Genomic DNA, 19,600 nt, shown 5'->3' with positions numbered 1-19,600 from the left:
ATATATATATATATATATATATATATATATATATATATATATATATATATATATATATATATATATAAATATATATATATATATATATATATATATATATATATATATAGAGTCAGGATCCGTTGACATCAACTAGTTTGACACCAAATGTTACACCTCTCAATAACGTTTTAACCGATATAAATTTTATAAAATCCACCGTTGGATTGAAAGTTTACATCATATAGATCATTTGTGTAAAATTTCAAATAAATCCAAAATCATTTGATATGTTATTGAGATACATCAAAATTAACGGTTTTTGTATTTTTTTAAATGCCGTTAATCTTTATGTGTCTCAATAGCATATCAAATGATTTTGGATTTGTCTGAAATTTTACACAAATGATCTATATGATGTAAACTTTCAATCCAACGGTGGATTTTATAAAATTTATATCGGTTAAAACGTTATTGAGAGGTGTAACATTTGGTGTCAAACTAGTTGGTGTCAACGGATCCTGACTCACATATATATATATATATATATATATATATATATATATATATATATATATAAAACATTAGCGTGCATAGGCATCACATGATAATTATGACATCCCAACTATGTTGGCACCCCATAATCATCATCTATCATTTGCAGCACCCTAATAAATTTATTAAAAAGAAAGAAAAAGAGACAAACTTGGGGGGACTAGACCAAAACCCAAGGAAACAATAATACAAGGAACCTACCACTACCTCATTAAAAACCTTTCCTGGAAAACCCCAAGGGATAAAACCAAGGATAGTGAAAAAGAGTGCAGTGGATTTAATGAAATCTAAAAGACGGAAGATCCATTAAATTACTAATATAATCTCCTTGAACACTCGACGGAACATTGTCCCACCAGTAAAAAACCATTAACATTAATGCCTAAAACAACCATTCGATCTGCACAATAGTTCCCTTCACGATAAATGTGAGTCGTTCTAAAATGCATGATTTTAGTCAACGTCAAGCAATTGAACCATCTATTACGAAGCTTCCAAGGGACACTTAAAAGCTAAATTAACCAAGAATCCGTGTATTAAACTCTAGCCTATAATTAAACTCTAGCCTATAATTTGCCTATAATAGAAAAACTATTAAATACAATTGATATACAATTTCCTAATATAAGTTATATGCTTTGATTTTATGTTTAGCAGATATGTACAACACTGCCAACACATGCTTACACAATTCACACGCTTAGTTGATTTGCCGAAACTTTGACATTCATTAGCATCTTGATATTTTTCCTTAATTTGAATAGTATATCCTTAACACTTCTTGTTATTCCCCACATCTGCTCGTTCACATTTTTTTCGCTGCAAACCTACGCAGTGCAGTGCAATTCATGTTACTTGCACAATTCATATTCATAGTTGATTCATTCACATCAGTGAAAATACTTTATTGTTTACAATAATTTTGTACTTTATCCAAGATTTGAAAATACTAAATGTATTTTGACGTGTTCTAAACTCAAATGGATAACCAAAATATATATAAAAACATGTAACAATCACATAAAAAACCATCTTTTTTTTTAAAACAACAAACTAAAACATTAAAATTTTAACTTGTGCACAAGAATCAAACATTGCTCAGGGTATTACAATAAATTTTGTATTATTTTGTTTGTCTTGTGCATTGATCATCAAGTCCCGTAACTCAGCCACTTCTCCAGTACTGTTCTGTTCAGTAACCATTTTTTTGCAAATCAAACGCACCCATAATCTCCAACTAGTTGAACAACACGCCCTTAAGTTCTATCGAATGTTCCATTTGATACCAACCCCACAAGAAAACCATTATACTTTGAATGATGTATTCTTAATTTGCTCCAGACATTTGAAATTAAAAATTGACTCTTTTAATTTGTATTAATTCTTAATTGTGGATCATGTTTATATTTTACGTTTAAAACTCTTTGAAGGAAGAACTTGTTAAAGATCAATGACCAATTTGTTGAAATTTTCATATTAAGGCTACAATAGCTTGAAATTTATATATAAAAATTGCTTTATTCATATTTGATTTAAATAAACAAGTTGTTTTTAAGATGTTTTATAAGAAAAAATACTCCTAACAAAGACAAAGCAAAAAAGGAAGGCATGAATTAATTTATACCAAAAACATTAATTCAAATTAATCATTTAGGCCTAGTTTCAAATCATATAATAAACTCTTGATCAATATTCACAATTCAAATCTTACAATAAATTTTGATATAGAATAGAAAATACTCTTTCAAAAATTATGAAAAATGAATTATTTTTCTCTACCGTGTGTGTAGCCTTTCAAAAAACAAAAACAAAGAAAACCCTCCGACTCAAGTCTTACTACTACTGTAGTTTGATGGGCCGATGGCCCGCGTCGATCATGGTCAATCGAAAGTCAGCAATCTTTAAATAATCCATCCATCCATGTTAATACTAAGCTTGGCGAAAAATTGAGAGTTATTCTCTCTCTCGTGGACACCGATTGAGGTGTTAGCGATCTTGCTGCTCTCTTTCTTTCTTTCTTTCTTTCTTTCTTTCTTACTACTCACTCTCACTCACTCATATACTCTTTCTCGTGGATTAGTTCTATTACCAATATATACTCACAGAAAGAAAATGGCTCAAGACTCACTCACAGAAACCCCAGTCATTTCGTCGTCTTCGATCACTACTCAATCCAAGCCAGATCCATCTCTTTCAAGGACCGTTTCTCTTAGCCGCCTCAACGCTCAGGCACCAGAGTTTGTGCCCAATCGACCCACCCCACGCCCCGATTTGCAGCCGCCTCCTCCTCCTCCGGTTTCTGGTATGCTACATGTTTACTCACCACCACCCCCACCTCTTCAAGGCCGCCGCGTGCCAGTCCCTAGTCAAGTCGTCAATCACCACCACCACTACAACCAAATTCATCATCACTACCGTTCTCCTCATCAGTATCATGCTAGCTCCTCCGATCAGCTGCCTCAACTTGAGCCAGATCATACTCCTTCAAAAAACAAACACACCGACCAAGCTGATCAGAAAATTTTGAAACAGGTCAGTGAACTTCGGCTGCCTAATAAATATATCTATGCCAATTTCATTGCTTTTATCTTGATTCCATGTTTCAAAGTTCCAATTGATTCACAAGAGTCTTTCTTAATATCGTATAGTGATTGATTGATTGGTGAGGTCTAGTTGGAAGGAATCATTGAATGCACATAGTTTCCATCCCACTGTTTGAATATTTTTCGACTGAATGGAACAAAGTTTCCATTCCATTGTTTCCAAAGTGGATGGAATGGAATATATCATAATTTTTTATTCTATTTTTACTCATTTAATAAAATACTATCATGTAAAATTTAATTCCTTTCATTTTTTGCTTCTTTTTAGTGAACTTCATTATGTATTAGTCCGCTTCCTAAAACAAAAGTAATTTATTAGCTGGACATGAAAAAGAGAAAGAACACCAAAGCTGGTCGATGAATCACAGATGCTAGATTTACGGAGGAGATAAAAGAGACAAGGTTTCTGCATAGTGCATATTTAGATATTAAATATTCAGTAATGACATTCAAGAGGCAGGAACAAAATAGTGACCGAATAAATTAGAAAAGTTCAGATGTTGGACAAGGATTTAACGAGGTAGAGAAAATTGTTTTTCTTTAAAATTACAACATGGATAATTTAGTAATTAATAAATTTAGAAGTTCGATTCCATGATTCCATCCTATACACCCAAATTGGAGGGGAAGAAAAATAAGGGAATACGATGGAATGGATTCCATCACATACTACTCAATTCCACCCATTTTTAGAAACCCAAACAATGGAACCACATGCCATACTACTCCGTTCCGCTCCATTATGCCCTATTCCATCAATCCAAACAAAGCCCAAGGTTTATCGGGTCTCCATCACACTTCTATTTTTTTATCTTCGTTTCTTTGCTAATTGTTGTCTGCTATGATTGCAGCATAGTTAATGTTAGGATAATTTATTGCTGATGATGATGGTAGGTCCTCTGATTATATATTGATTTACCTATCATACCTGTTATTTATGTTATTGCTGAAAGTAGTGCTTTTATTGTTGTCCTCTCTTTGGATATTATTGCATCTCCTTTCAAGAATAGCATTCTTTCACAATTAAATTGGGCAAGAAAATGGTATTTTGATATATTTTGAGTTGTCGCCACAGTGTGCCATTAGTACACAAAAAGTCTTTAGGACTACTAACTATTTGAACATTTGTTATCTTTACTATTATTTGGATAAGTGGTGCTTTGTGGAAGTTTTCATAAAATAGTGAAGGAAGAGACAAGTGTATTTACCATTAAAACTCGTTTATATAATACAATATCCTTATTCTGGTACTTTTATATCATGGTTTTGAGGTTTATGATTTGGAGGGAAATGTTATTTTACTTTTCTAAGACAACCCTAGTGGCATTGTATAATTTAGAAAATGAATAATTCACGTGAAAGTGAAATGTTATTTTACTTTTCAGATGCAGCAACATATTATGCTTCTTTATGTTGAATTTTTGGAGGCATTTAGGAAATTGATTCTTTTTCATATTTAATTTTGGGAAAAAGAAGTTAAGGATAGATAACCGTCATTCTAAATTTATATCTTTGTGACATGGAATTTATATTTTTGTGACATCTATTTATGTTGATCACATCTCTCTAAATTGCATCTTTACATTTCTCCCTTGACTTCATGCCTCAAAACTTGACTAGGGTTTTGGTTGGAAATTTTTATATAATAATTTGTAGGTGGAGTATTATTTCAGTGATTTAAACTTAGCTACCACCGATCATTTGATGAGGTTCATCAACAAAGACCCAGAAGGTTTTGGTAAGATATTCTGGTTTCCTTATTTTTCACCGAGTAGCTGAGTTACTATGGGCTCAAACATTTTATTCTACTTTCTTTTGACTCTCAGTTATTACTACGCTCCTCTTTATTAAGGAATGAACTCTAGGTTCATTCTGTTAGGATTTGCAGAGAATGTAGAAAACTCAGATTCTATTTTTCACTGTGTTAAATGATTACATTGAAGAGAATTCCTGTATATAGGATTCTCAATAAGCTAATCTTCTGTAACTGAATCTGTAACTGATCTAACAAACTGAGACAACGCAGTTGGTTAGTTACAAGGGAATCTATCCTACGTGATACTCGCTATACTAGGATAATGTGTACTCCAGTTAGTTACATGAGCGAGACTTCCCTATGTGCAGTCCATGCTAGCTGTAGTGTATGTTGTACTCTCTTAATAAAAATATGGTTATTTTATGATTATGAATTCGAACAATTTGAATTTTGTTGTATAAGACGGTATATGGTTTCAGACTTTGATATGATCTCCTATTTTATACTTCTTTCTAATGCTTTTCTAAATTTATACAGTGCCGATATCTGTTGTTGCATCTTTCAAGAAGATTAAGGCCCTCATAACTAGCAACTCCCAACTTGCAAATGTTTTGAGGAATTCTTCAAAGCTTGTAAGTTTGTGTACTGTCATGCTTCATGAAACTTTTTTTTTACTTTTTGTGTGCATCTTTTCATGATTTATTCTTGTTGCTTCAAATATATATCATCACTGAATTCTCCAGGTAGTTAGTGAAGATGGAAAGAAAATCAAACGCCAGTATTCCCCAACTGAGTCTGATATTGAAGAGCTACAAGTAATTATTTACTACAAACTTGTGACCGACTTTAGGCACATTGAGCAATGCCTTTGATGGGTTGTATTTTGATAACTTGCATGTCTTGTGTTCTTTTTGAAATATTCTATGCAGGATGTATCCTGGTTGCTTATGCTTACTCTCTCTCTCTCACTCTCACTCTCACATGCAATTTTTTTGGCAGTCTCGCATTGTTATAGCTGAAAACCTACCTGAGGATCATTGCCATCAGAATCTTATGAAGGTTTTTTCTGCCGTTGGGAGGTACTCTTGATGGTTTTTGTTGAAATTCTTATCTTTATTTTTAGTATGTTTTGGGTGAGCATTTGATAAATGCAATTTTGAATTATAACATGATATTTTCATATCTTTCACGAACATATATTCCAACATGAATGTGCTTAATTTTGTATAATTTATCTTAAAATTGATTTTGAAGTGCAATTCATGTTTAGATGTTTTTATTTTAAAAGCAAGCAAGTTTAATGTAAAGCTTAGTCCAAATTTTCCAAGCTAGTAAAATCTAATTTTTTCACTTTTTAGTCTAACTAATGTTTAGAAGCAAAATGCCAAAATCAATTCTGACACTCTTCATCATGAATCTCAACACATTATTACTTTCTGTTTCTGCAAAACTTTGAATTATAAGTGTCTTACATATTATATTTTATGTGGCAGTGTGAAGACTATCCGTACCTGTCCGCCTCAAACCTCCAATAATGGAACATCGTCTGCTTCAAGATTGGGAAAAGTTGATGGCATACCTTTATATAACAAGGTATACATTTGTGCATGCATGAACTCGTGTGCTATATATTCCACTATTGATTTTAATCATCTGTTGTTTTTTTCTATCTATAACTTTCTCAGCGTGTAGATACGACTTTATCCGGTGTATAATGAATTTCAGTTCTGGTGATGAAATTGACATTTAATTGAACTCTGTGGGATGGTTTCCAAGCTTTACGTGATATTCTCTGAGGCTTTCCATTGGACAGAGCTATTTAAGTATGCTTATGAGTTTTTTGTTTGAGTCATTAAGAAGAAATTTAATTGTTGTGTGTTGATGTTATGGGTATTAGATAAAAGTAGGATAGTGAGAAAACATAATTATGGTGAACTATGACTGATCTTAATTGTTGTCTGTTGATGTTATGGGTTTTAGATAAAAGTAGAATAGTAAGAAGACATATGATATGACACTAGCTTGATACAAAAGACTAAAGAACAATAACCCCTATTTATAGGGATATCACACAAGAATCCTAAGCGCAAATAAATAGGAAAATCAGAAAACACTTCATAATGATAAGAAGAAACTAATCTTAAGGGTCTCTCTGGGAGGGGGATTTTGGAGGGGAGGGTTTTTTGAGGGCTAGGTCTATACTGTAATATATATTTAAGATTTTAAATTTATTTGAACGAATACCATGATATATTATCATACAACAACAACTCAATCACACTTTATTCACTTTTAGAAACATTTTATAGGTTGCTTAATTTAAAAAACAAAAATAAGCCCTCCCCCTTTATTTATAGTTTACTGTATGATAAAAAAACTAATTATATGACATAAATTAAGATATTTTAGCATATTATCATTTTCAAGATATTATAAGACATTTTCTTATATTCTAACACCCCCTCCCCCCCTCAAGTTAAAGCTTACTAAGTGTTGAAGTTGTGGAATTTTAGATAAAAGGAAGAGAGAAAATAATAAGAACCTTGAATATTATTGATAATCACTTGATACTGACTTGATATTTATAAAGAAGTGATTGCAATCAAATCTACAACTAAAATAGAATATAATTTAAATTTATATCTTATACATATCTTAACAGATATTACAAGATATTTTCTAATATTCTAACACCCCCCTCAAGTTAAAGCTTTCAGCTTGTTACAAATATACCCTTTAAAAGAGAAGATAAAACCAAACCAAGTATCAGAATTGCAATAAAATTTCACATTGCACCCAAACGAATCTACAACGATATTGGGCTATATGTTGTCATTCACTTGAAACAACAACTTAAGTGTGGAAAAGGTCATTTTTTTGAAATTGGTGTCGGCGACTCAATCTTGATTGTCGGGCGAATGGACTACCCAAAATAAAAACAAGTTATGTGGTACATGTTATCAGTGACTGGTGCCAACGACTCAACCTTGACATTGGTTGGACGAAGGGACTTCGAGAAACTATTGACATGGATAGTGCGCTGAGACCGATGATTAGAGAGCCTTCCATTAGAGATGAAATTGAGAAAAGGTTGAAAACACATGGTGACAGTGACAAGAGTGACTTGGATGGTTGATCAACAAACAACTTGGAGCTGACTGCAAGACTTGACATACGACTACAAATCTGACATAGTGATACTAGCGAACAACCTGGATTACAAAGATGTGCAAAAGTAGACCAGAAAGAAATGCTCTAACAAGACATAGCGAAGAACTAAGAAACGCAATAGGTGTGCAAATATGCATAACATACAAGAATATTGATACGAACCAGTATAAAAACAATGAAACAGTAAATGAAAACCAACAAAGGGGTGAAAGCTTTATTGATAACAAACAATAGAAACAATTACAGAAAAAGGAATCAAACAATTCCTGGACTTTCTGACGCAGAGCAGAGCTCCTTTTAGGAAGTTAGTACTTCCTAACCAATATAGTATAAAGATAAATTTCAAGATGAGTTCTGACACTCTCCCTCATACTCCTTTTATTATGGAAGACAGATGCACACAGCTTTCACTCCAAATTAAAGACAAATCATAAGTAACCAATTTAGTCGCCAATTCCATTATTGCTCTTCTTCCTTCTTGAATACACTTTCCATATTTTATGTCCAGCTGTATCATAGTGTACCAACTGCTCATGTGGTAGTGACTCAGCTAAATGGGTCTTATCAATACCCTCCCCTTCAACTAGAACCTTGTCCTCAAGGTTGAACTTTGGGAATTGACTTCTCATCATAATTACTTCCTCCCAAGTAGCTTCTTCTGCAGTCTGCCCCTTCCAATGAACCAACACTTGTTTAATTTCTTCTCCTTGCTGGTTTATCTTTCTAGTGGCCAACACAGCTTCTGGTTCATAATTCTCTCCTTCCTCCATTAATTCTGGTAGTTCTTCATTCTCATCATAGTTTCCCACAACTTTTTTCAACAAAGAGACATGGAAAACAGGGTGCACCTTTGATCCTGTTGGTAATTTCAGCTTATAAGCCACAGCACCTACCCTTTCAATAATAGGGTATGGACCATAATAACGAGCTGATAACTTGGCAGAGATTCTAGTTACTACAGATTTTTGTCTGTGAGCTCTTAACTTGACAAAAACCCATTCTCCTATCATGAAACTTCTCTCCACCCTTTTCTTATCTGCTTGATTCTTCATTTTCTCCTGAGCTCTTAAGAGTTGATGTTTAAGCTGCCTTAAAGCCTCATCCCTGTCAATGAGGTCTCTCTGCACTGCCTCAACTCTTGTTTCTCCTAGCACCCATCTTGTCACATGAGGAGGTAATCTGCCATAGACAATTTCAAAGGGTGTCTTCCCTGTAGCAGAATGAAAGTTGGTGTTGAACCAAAATTCTGCCCAATGAATCCAAGCAACCCATGTCTTTGGCTGATCGGATATGAAGCACCTGAGATAGGTCTCCAAGCACCTGTTCACCACTTCAGTTTGGCCATCTGTTTCTGGATGATAGGCTGTACTCATCCTTAATTGAGTACCTTGCATCCTAAACAACTCCTTCCAGAAATTACTAATGAATATAGGATCTCTGTCACTCACAATGGACAGTGGTACACCATGGAGCTTCACAACTTCTTTACAAAACACTTCAGCTATGCTTCTTGCTGTATAAGGATGCTTGAGGGGTATAAAGTGTGAGTACTTTGACAATCTATCTACCACCACCAAAATAGCTTCAAACCCCTTTGACTTAGGTAACCCTGTTATGAAGTCCATAGATATATCCTCCCATATCTGTTCAGGAATTGGCAGCGGTTGAAGTAATCCTCCAGGTGCTGTAGCTAAGTACTTTTGCCTTTGACAGACATCACAACTCTTGACAAAGTCTTGAATAGCTCCTTTCATGCCTATCCAATGTATATTTGCAGCAATCCTTCTATAAGTCTTATAGAACCCAGAATGACCAGCTTGAGGGGTACAATGAAATTCCTTAAGAAAAATAGGAATTAATGGTGATTTGCTTGAGACCACTAATCTGCCATTAAATAACAACACTCCTTGCTTGTATTCATAGCCAATTTTACTGTTTGGATCTTGCTGAATGGCACTAATGATTACTTGTAACTTCTCATCTTGTTCCACCTCCTTTTTGATCTGCTGAATCTGACTCCATTTGACATAAGATGTAATGCTACTAAATTCTGTCCCTTCATGAACTCTAGACAGAGCATCAGCACCCTTATTCAACTTCCCCTGCTTATAAACTATTTCAAAATCATAGCCTAATAGTTTTGCTGCCCAGTTTTGTTGTTCTGCAGTAACAATCCTTTGTTGCATCAATTGTTTCAAGCTCTTCTGATCAGTCGATACAGTGAACTTTCTCCCAAGTAAGTATGGTCTCCAGTGCTGAATTGCAAGAACTACTGCCATTAGTTCTTTTTCATAAGCAGACTTTGTCAAGTTTCTTACCCCCAGTGCCTTACTATAGTAAGCAATGGGCCTCTTGTCTTGCATTAAAATAGCTCCAATTCCTCCTCCAGAGGCATCACACTCAATCAGAAAGTCTTTGTCAAAATTTGGAAGTGACAATACTGGAGCTGTGGTCAACTTCTTCTTAAGCTCCTCAAAAGCTTGTTGAGCCTCTACTCCCCATTTGAAGTTGTCCTTCTTAGTCAATTCAGTAAGGGGTTTAGCTATTTTGCCATAATCCCTTATGAATTTCCTATAGTATCCAGTCAAACCTAAGAATCCCCTCACACCTTTAACATTCTTAGGAGTTGGCCATTGCAATACACTGTTCACCTTGCTGGGGTCTACAGCAACACCTTCCTTGTTAATCAAATGGCCTAAGTATTCAACAGTTCTTTTGCCAAAGCTACACTTCTTCTGATTGGCCACCAGTTTATGTTTGTCTAACAGTTGCAGAACCTCTTCCAACTTATTCATGTGATTGTCCCATCCTCTACTGTAAATTAGGATGTCATCAAAGAAAACTAACACTCCTTTTCTCAATAATTGCCTGAACACATCATTCATCAAATTTTGAAAAGTAGATGGTGCATTCATAAGCCCAAAAGGCATCACCAGAAACTCATAATGGCCCTCATGAGTCCTGAATGCTGTCTTCCCTATATCCTCCTCTCTTACCCTTACTTGGTGATATCCAGATTTTAAATCTAACTTAGAGTAATAATCAGCACCATGCAGTTCATCAAGCAATTCTTCAATAACAGGGATTGGAAACTTATCTGGAATAGTGACCTTGTTGATTGCCCTGTAATCTATGCACATCCTCCATGTATTATCTTTCTTTTTCACCAATATGACAGGGCTGGAAAAGGAACTAGTGCTCTGTCTAATGATGCCAGCAGCTAACATCTCTTGCACTTGTTTTTCTATCTCATTCTTGTGATGATAAGGATATCTGTAGGGCCTTACATTCACTGCACTATGATTTTCCACCAAATTAATAGCATGCTCCTTGTTTCTTCTTGGTGGTAACCCAGCTGGTTCATTGAATACACTCTGATATCTTTGCAACAACCCCTCCAACTCCTTTTGTTGCATATCAGTAAGCTTCTCTTCTACTTCATGCTCCTCATTCTTCAATCCCCACAACACACCTTGACTCTTGAGTTTGGTCTTACAAAGCAAACTCTGTAAGGCTCCTAATCCTCCAGCTCCATCAATACCCTTCAAAGTTACCCATCTCTTGTTGCTCCAGAAACTCATTGTTTGCTGGCGCCAATTTACTATCATGTCACCCAATGTTTTGAGCCATTCGATGCCCAAAACTACATCAATTCCTCCCAATTCAAACAAGTGCACAGCTGGAGATAAAGGAAAATCTCCAATTTGCATATCCAGGTTTCTGCATACACCCTTCGTATTTGTCTGAGAACCATCTCCCAGCTTAATATTCATCAATGGAGTTTCTTCCACTTCCCAACCCATCTTCTCCACCAACTTCTGAGAGATGAAGTTATGAGTAGCTCCACTGTCAACTAGTATTAAGACTGGAACACCACAAATCTGCCCTTGGAATTTGACTGTTTTGTGATTCTCGAATGAAATGTGGTTTAAGTTTAGAATACACATTTCACCCTTGTTCTCCTCATCCGAATCTTCTACTTCCACCGCCAAGACGGCCGGTTCTGAGTCATCACCGTCACCATCCTCCATGATCAGAACACGGAGCTGCTTGTCGGGGCATTGGTGCATCGGATGAAATGGTCCACCGCACTTGAAACACAAGCCTTTCTGTCTCCGATCCATAAGCTCTTGGTAAGAGAGGTGAGAGAAACCTCTATCTCTTGGGCCGGGTCGCCTCTTATCCGTTTGGTTTGGCCTATCAGTTTTAGGCCCAATATTACTACCACTACTGCTCTTCGCACCTCCCCCTGAATTCACCATCACCCAATCTGACCCATTTTTACCTGACCCATACGAATTGGGCCTGAATGACCCGCTTCCTGATTTGGATCCACGATAAATATTAGGTCCACCTCCCCGTACTTCCCTTTCCACCGCTCGTGTAACCTGAAGAAGCTTCGTACGATTCATCTCTCCCATCGCCGATAAGCTTCTCACCTTACCACGAACCTCCGTCTTCAACCCATGTAAAAAATACCCCAGAAATTGCTTGTCTGGTAATTTTGGTATTTGAGCAATCAAATATTCAAACTCAGTGATGTATTCATCCACAGTTCCGGTTTGTTTCAATTCCGTCAACTGTTCATAGACATCCCCTTCTCCATGACCTCCATACCTCCCCAGCAGCGCTTCCTTCAATTTCTCCCACGTCAGATCTTCATCTTCTCCAATTAAAGAGTTGAAGAAATGGATCGTCGATCCCTCCATGCACAGCTGTGCCAACTTCACCTTTACCTCCGGCATCGTGTCCTGTACTCGAAAGTAGATCTCAGCTCGCGAGATCCACCCAGCTGGATCTTCTCCATCAAAGGTTGGAAGCTCTACCTTCTTCACAGCATGACGAAACTCTGTCATCGTATCGTTGCGAGCGGCGCTAAAGCTCGGACCAGCTTCCACCGTCTTCTCCGGTGTCTTGCGTATCAAAGGGCTCGTTACCTCATCTGACTGTAACGGTTTCCCTAGACACTTCTCCAACAACGCTATAAGACTAGCGTGGTTCTCCTTCACCGTATCTTGCACACTAGCAAGGGTTGTTCTGACTTCCGCGATATCGTTCTCAAGAGCATCGACCTTGGCTTCCATTTTCTGAAACACAGTGATCGTGACTTTCTTTGGTGGCATTCACCGGCTCCGTATCGTATCCGGCAGGTCGGACCAAATTGATACGAACCAGTATAAAAACAATGAAACAGTAAATGAAAACCAACAAAGGGGTGAAAGCTTTATTGATAACAAACAATAGAAACAATTACAGAAAAAGGAATCAAACAATTCCTGGACTTTCTGACGCAGAGCAGAGCTCCTTTTAGGAAGTTAGTACTTCCTAACCATTATAGTATAAAGATAAATTTCAAGATGAGTTCTGACACTCTCCCTCATACTCCTTTTATTATGGAAGACAGATGCACACAGCTTTCACTCCAAATTAAAGACAAATCATAAGTAACCAATTTAGTCGCCAATTCCATTATTGCTCTTCTTCCTTCTTGAATACACTTTCCATATTTTATGTCCAGCTGTATCATAGTGTACCAACTGCTCATGTGGTAGTGACTCAGCTAAATGGGTCTTATCAAATATTGTGACCAAGGACCTAAGTTACTGAAGCAACAAACATTGTGATGTAGTCACAGCGACGAAAGACCAAGACACTGCAGCAACAACCATCTAGACATGTTCACAACGAAAAAAAACTATAAATAGCAGAGAAACCTCTAGAACACACCTTAAACGTGGGTCCCATATGATCATAAGTGGTCTCAACAGAACCAGGAAAGGGAGACGAGTCTAGCAGAACCAATGACGACCTCGTTGGAGGTCTGGAGGATGGCTCATGGCCTTCACACTCCGGCATGACTAACAGCAACAAAACGTGTGTGGCGGAGCTTGAGAGAGGAGCGATCATTCTAACTCCGGCGAATCTAATGGTGGGGTCTCCATGACATGTAGGGTTGTGTGTTTTAGACAGTTAACCGAACAACTATGTGTGATACTATGGCAACAAGGGTTTTGGGACTAGACGATGGTGTCCCTTGGACACCCATCACTCAAGATATTATATGATATTTTCTTACGCTGTCCATACTCCATACTCTAAGATTGGGTTGCCTTGGGGCTGTTAATGGTATTTCAGTTCTTTGTCCAAAGAGCTTTGCTGCAATTAATAATAGATTGCAGGCCCAATTTTCTGATTTGATCTTCTGAATATAAATATATGCTCTTACTTCCTAGTCTTAATCATTTGTTTTTCAAATTTTTAGGCTCTTATTTCATTTGGCAGTCTTATGATATGCGGCATAGACATGTCCACCTGTGTTTCAACTTGCATTGTACAATTATGTGTTGTTGACAATTTATTTTGCATTATATGAATTTATGCTTGTTAAACATGCAAGTGGCCTCTCTTCTCTTTTAGATTACCAATAAAGAGAAATTGATATATTATAAATTTTTGTTCCAGTTGCATGCATTTGTTGAATATGAATCTGTTGAGCTGGCTGAGAAAGCGGTGAGTAACAGCACCTTCAATGAGTTGGCAGGGAATCATTTCAGGTTACTTTTCAACTTTGTTTACATTTTAGGCCATATAGTGATAAGATTGAGAACCAATGGCAGGTCGTTGAGCTAAATGATGAGGGAAACTGGCGGAGCGGCCTCCGGGTTCATCTAATGCTTAAACGCACGGTATATCTCAAGAATCTTCTGTTTATACAACTGGATGCTAATTTGGAGTTTTCTTGTCATTAAGAAGCCTTTACGGCCTTGTCAACAAATACATATTCTGTCGCTAAACAACAGATGCATATTCTAAATAATAATAACTTGAATGAATCTAGGAAAAAAACACCATCTATGTTCTGGCCGAATAGTTTCACGTGTCATACAGAGTTACTTGAAAAACGAAAAAATTGGAGATATTTTTATGGTTTAGATGTATCGTGTTAATATTTTATTTCCAGTCAAAACCTACTCAGGGACGGGGAAGGAAGGGACTTGATGTTGAAGTTAGCTGTGAGGAGGATTATGCATCTGTGCCTGAGCCACAGACAAATGAGAAAGAGTTAGAGGGTGCTTCCTTTCCTGATACTCAGTTGCATGAACATGCGGTGAGTGATTGCTCATTTTAGTTTACTGTTTATGATATCCTCCTTCCGGTTTCATATATAAGCAAAATTTGACTTTTTAGATTGATTGAAAAAGTAATGTATCTAGTCAATATTTGACTAGCTACATTACTTTTCAATGAATCTAGAAAGTCAAATTTTGCTTATTTATGAATCCGGAGTAGCAAGGGTTTTGTTTTGCAACATCATATATTTACTAGAATCACTTATCTGCCTGAGTTCCATCAATGCCAGGCCTGACAAAAGGGTATTTCTATTGCATGGTCTTTTTAAGCAAAAAGAGTATGCAAGGTTTAGCATTATGTGCTCTCTGTTATCCCTTGTTAACTCCATGAGAAAAATCATACAGGTTGTTGTACATTTATATGATTGTGCTTGGAAACTTTTCCCAAATGTTTAAAATCCTTCTAATTTTCATGCATGTTTGAGCTCTTTACAAAATGATGACTCGGTCATTATAGCAATTTGCCTTATTTATTTATGAAATACAAGATATGCTGTGAAATGTATTGGTGCATCATTCACAACACATGTCCATGTCCTCTTAAGTTGCTGTGTTAAAATTTCCAGCATCACAGTTATGTGATGCGTTTCCTTTTTATTTTGACCATAATTTCTGTAACTTGCCAGGGAGAAGAGCATGGATGTGACAAAGAAAGCGGGCAGAGGAAGGGGCGTAATCTGGGGCGGGCTAAGGGACGTGGCCGAGTTCATTGTCATCAAAATAATCGTGTAAATCACTTTGGAACTCCCCCTTCAAATAATTCATTTTTTACTGATCAAGTGGTTGCCAAACAACCTCCAGGGCCCCGCATGCCAGATGGCACAAGAGGATTTTCAATGGGTCGGGGGAAGCCTGTAGCTGTTAATAATATAGCATAATTTTGTTTAATCAAATGCATAAACAAGTTAATGCTGGAACGGTGATGATAGTACTAGTATGAGGGCTATCTGCCCGCAGCAGATCTCAAACAGATTTATTATTATTATTATTATTATTATTATTATTATTATTATTATTATTATTATTATTATTATTATTATTATTATTATTATTATTATTATTATTATTATTATTATTTTTTAATGTGACACAGTGGTGACTAATAGCCGCTAAAGTAGGAAAAATAATTTTACAGTTTAGGACAGATTGAGTAAAAGTACAATTCACTTTACAGCTGAATGAATAGAAAAATCGATGCTTGAAATTTCTAGCTCTTATAATTTAAGATGTCGTTCAAAATATCTAATTTACCACAAAACACAGTCCTAAGGTCCATGAATTTTCTTATATTTAATTCCACAAACCAATCCAAAGGACCAACACCTTTCAATTTATTTAGAGACCTTGACCCTTTTGGTTCAGAAACGCATCTCGGAGAAAATTTTATCTAAGGGTGGACAATGGTATGGGTCGGACAAATTTGGCTCCAAAAACACCACCCAATTCAAACCGTGGTGGAGAGAATTAGTCCATACCAATCTGTTTTAGGGGCTCGGGTAAGATTGCAACTTTTCGCACCCCCGGGATTCACTCAATCACGACTTGAAATTACCATAAGACTCTCCTCGTTGTCTACAACGCGAGCAACCGTCCGCCTCTTGGAAAGCGAGTGTTAAAATAAGTGAAAGTGGATTCACCCCCTAGAATATTTTTTTTTTTTTAAAACAACGTTCGCATCGTACACAACGAACATGGATAGCATGGTTCGCCGTCCAGGGAGCGAACTGTTTCCACATATATATATATATATACGAAGATGTCAATGAGTTGAATGCAAAGGTAATCACGCTCTAAAACCTTTCTCTTTTGTTTTGCAAAGCATTTCGTTTACATCACGTCAAACATATTTTGCTGGTTGAGTTCGCTCCCTATTTAGCGAGCTTGCATGTAAGTGTTCGCTCCCTAGGTAGCGAACATGTTTGAGACTGAAATTTCATGCTCTGTTATTTTCATTTTAAGTCAAGGAGTGTAATGGACAATTCAAATGCACACAAAGTAGAAATCAAGTTAGGAAAGCAACCTATGGTTGAAGAACAGGGCAATGTTGGTGCAAATCCTCCTCCTCCTACATTTGATTTTCGCATCCAATTTACAACGGCAATGAAGTTTGATAATCGCGCACAAATGCTTGATTGGGTTAGTGATTTAGCACGTGAGTTAGGTTTCGTTAATGTGATTGCAAAGTATGATAATAGAATGGTAAAAAGGGATATGTGCATATCGGAAATCAGAGAGACAAAAAATATAGGGAGTATCGCCACAAGAAAAGCGAACAAATTAAAGATGACGTTGAAGTGTGGTTGTTCGTTCAAAATGAAGAGCTATCTGTTGAGCAGCGCACAATGGAGTTTAAATGTTGTCAACAATGAACACAAACACGAGATGACTCAAGATTTTCAAGGTCATAAATATGCTGAGAGGCTTCTACCCAAAGAGAAGGAATTGGCCCGTGAACTGACATAAAATATGGAACTCCCGCGGAATATCATGTCGACACTGAAGAAGAGGTGGCCATAGACAGCTACAACCATGAAACATATTTACAATATACGTTGTAGAATGATTATGGCTATTCGTGGCATAAGTTATGGTGCATAAGCAAGGCTTATGCACACCATGCATAAGTACCCCAGATTGCTTAGCGCGCCCCCAGTTTGCTTAATGCGCCCCCATATTGCTTAGTGCACCCTCCAGATTGCTTATCGCGCCCCCAATTTACTTAGCGTGCCCCCAAATTGCTAAGCGCACCCCCACCCCCAACATAAATAACACACAAAACCATTCCACAAGCATAATGGTTTTGGATTACAACCCTCTAAAACTATTCGACAGTAAAAATGATTTTGACATTATAAGTACATCTAATCTGAAACTATTCCACAACAAAAATGGTTTTGGGGGGCGTGCGAGAAAATTTGGGGGTGCGCTAAGTATATGGGGGGCGCTGAGCAATTTGGGTGGTGCGTTAAGCAATTTTCATTAGTTATGCATGGTGCATAAGGAAAAAGCTTATGCACCATAACCACTCCCGCTATTCGTGGTTCAAGAACCGAGATGCAACATCTCATGAAGCGTATGACCGAAGGCAAGTACTTGTATAACCACATAGTTATGCCTGGGACCGAAACGATGAACGGTATTTTTTGGGGCCATCTGGACTCGGTTAAGATCTTTAATATGTTTCCAACCGTGCTTATGATGGATTCGACTTACAAGACAAACAAGTACCGACTCCCATTGTTTTAAATTGTTGGTTCAACTTCAACCGGAAGGACTTACCCCGTAGGATCCGCCCTTTGGTCTCAGGAGAAGGAAGATAACTTTGTATGGGCATTACAAAGCGTCCGCGGGATGTTGCGATGTCAAGACGACATGAAGGTCATTGTCACCGACCGGGACCAAGCTCTTATGAACGCGGTCAACATTGTTTTTCCCAAATGCACTCCTTTACTTTGTCGGTACCACATTCAATCGAATATCAAGGCAAACTTTATAAAAAATAGGCAAAATTGGGCAAAAAAGTGAGAATACACAAAGTATGAAAAAACGTGAGGATTCTTTGGGAAAACATGGTTGATTCCGACACAAAGCATGAATATAATTCTTGCCTGACGACTTTCAAAGAATGTTGTCAACAATGGCCAGAATTCATTGCATATGTGAGGCCACGTTACTAGGTCCGGTCAAAGAAAAGTTTGTGAGGTTGTGGACAGACCACGTAATGCATTTTGGTAATACCATAAAAAATAGGGCCGAGTCATCTCATGCGAGATTGAAAAAAAAAATACTTGATGAACATCTTAGGTGACATCCGTAAAAATCGGGAAAATATGGATAACATGCTTACGAATATATTAATCCAGTGCCAGAAGGAGTTTCAACAAGGCATTATTTTTAGAGATCAAAATTTGACAGGAAATATGTTGTGGTCCCATTTGCAAGGAAATGTTTCAAGAGAGGCAATTAAACACTTAATGAATGAGGTTAATCGGGTAGAGTCGGTTGGTACGGATAAGACGAAGTGCGGATGTCTGCTAAAGTCAACAATGGGGTTGTCGTGCACGTGCTCACTTGCCAAGACCGTCAATGAAGGCAAAGCCATTAGTTTGAATGACATCCACAGTCACTGGAAGAAAATGCCGATTTAACTCTCTTGTCATAAATTGATGCCTTACAGGTATTGCATAAACACCTTTATTTTCTGTTGTTTATGTGGATATTTGTTGTATCACAAATTAAGGTCAACAAAGTGAAATAAATCATGTTATGTCTTTGTTGCTGGTGTAGTTCGCTTCCTACAATGCGAACCAGGGGGTGCTCGCGGTTTATTGACGTACCTGCTGGGAGTTCGATGTATGGAAAGCGAACACACCAGTAAATAGAACAACTGCAATTTTTTTAATAGT

At 36.9% G+C, this 19,600-nt stretch overlaps 1 protein-coding gene across 2 annotated transcripts; it reads left to right on the top strand.

Moving 5' to 3' along the window:
• Positions 1-2,346: 2,346 nt before the first annotated feature.
• LOC123889507 (la-related protein 6B) lies at positions 2,347-16,221 on the top strand. 2 transcript variants are annotated; one of them, XM_045938859.1, is made up of 10 exons: positions 2,347-3,066; positions 4,794-4,875; positions 5,431-5,525; positions 5,637-5,708; positions 5,893-5,972; positions 6,387-6,486; positions 14,527-14,574; positions 14,682-14,750; positions 15,041-15,172; positions 15,821-16,221. In XM_045938859.1, the coding sequence occupies exons 1-10, from the start codon at positions 2,647-2,649 to the stop codon at positions 16,070-16,072; spliced, it is 1,350 nt and encodes a 449-aa protein (XP_045794815.1). In that variant the 5' UTR covers positions 2,347-2,646; the 3' UTR covers positions 16,073-16,221. The 2 variants fall into 2 exon arrangements, with proteins under 2 accessions (XP_045794815.1, XP_045794814.1); XM_045938858.1 differs by having other exon boundaries at positions 2,351-3,066; positions 15,026-15,172.
• The last annotated feature ends 3,379 nt before the right edge of the window (positions 16,222-19,600 follow it).

Source organism: Trifolium pratense, linkage group LG6 (genome assembly GCF_020283565.1).
Source record: "Trifolium pratense cultivar HEN17-A07 linkage group LG6, ARS_RC_1.1, whole genome shotgun sequence".
In the NCBI taxonomy this organism is placed as follows: Eukaryota; Viridiplantae; Streptophyta; class Magnoliopsida; order Fabales; family Fabaceae; genus Trifolium; species Trifolium pratense.
The sequence above is the reverse complement of the archived record's forward strand: the minus strand, read 5'-3'. Positions and strand labels throughout refer to the sequence as shown.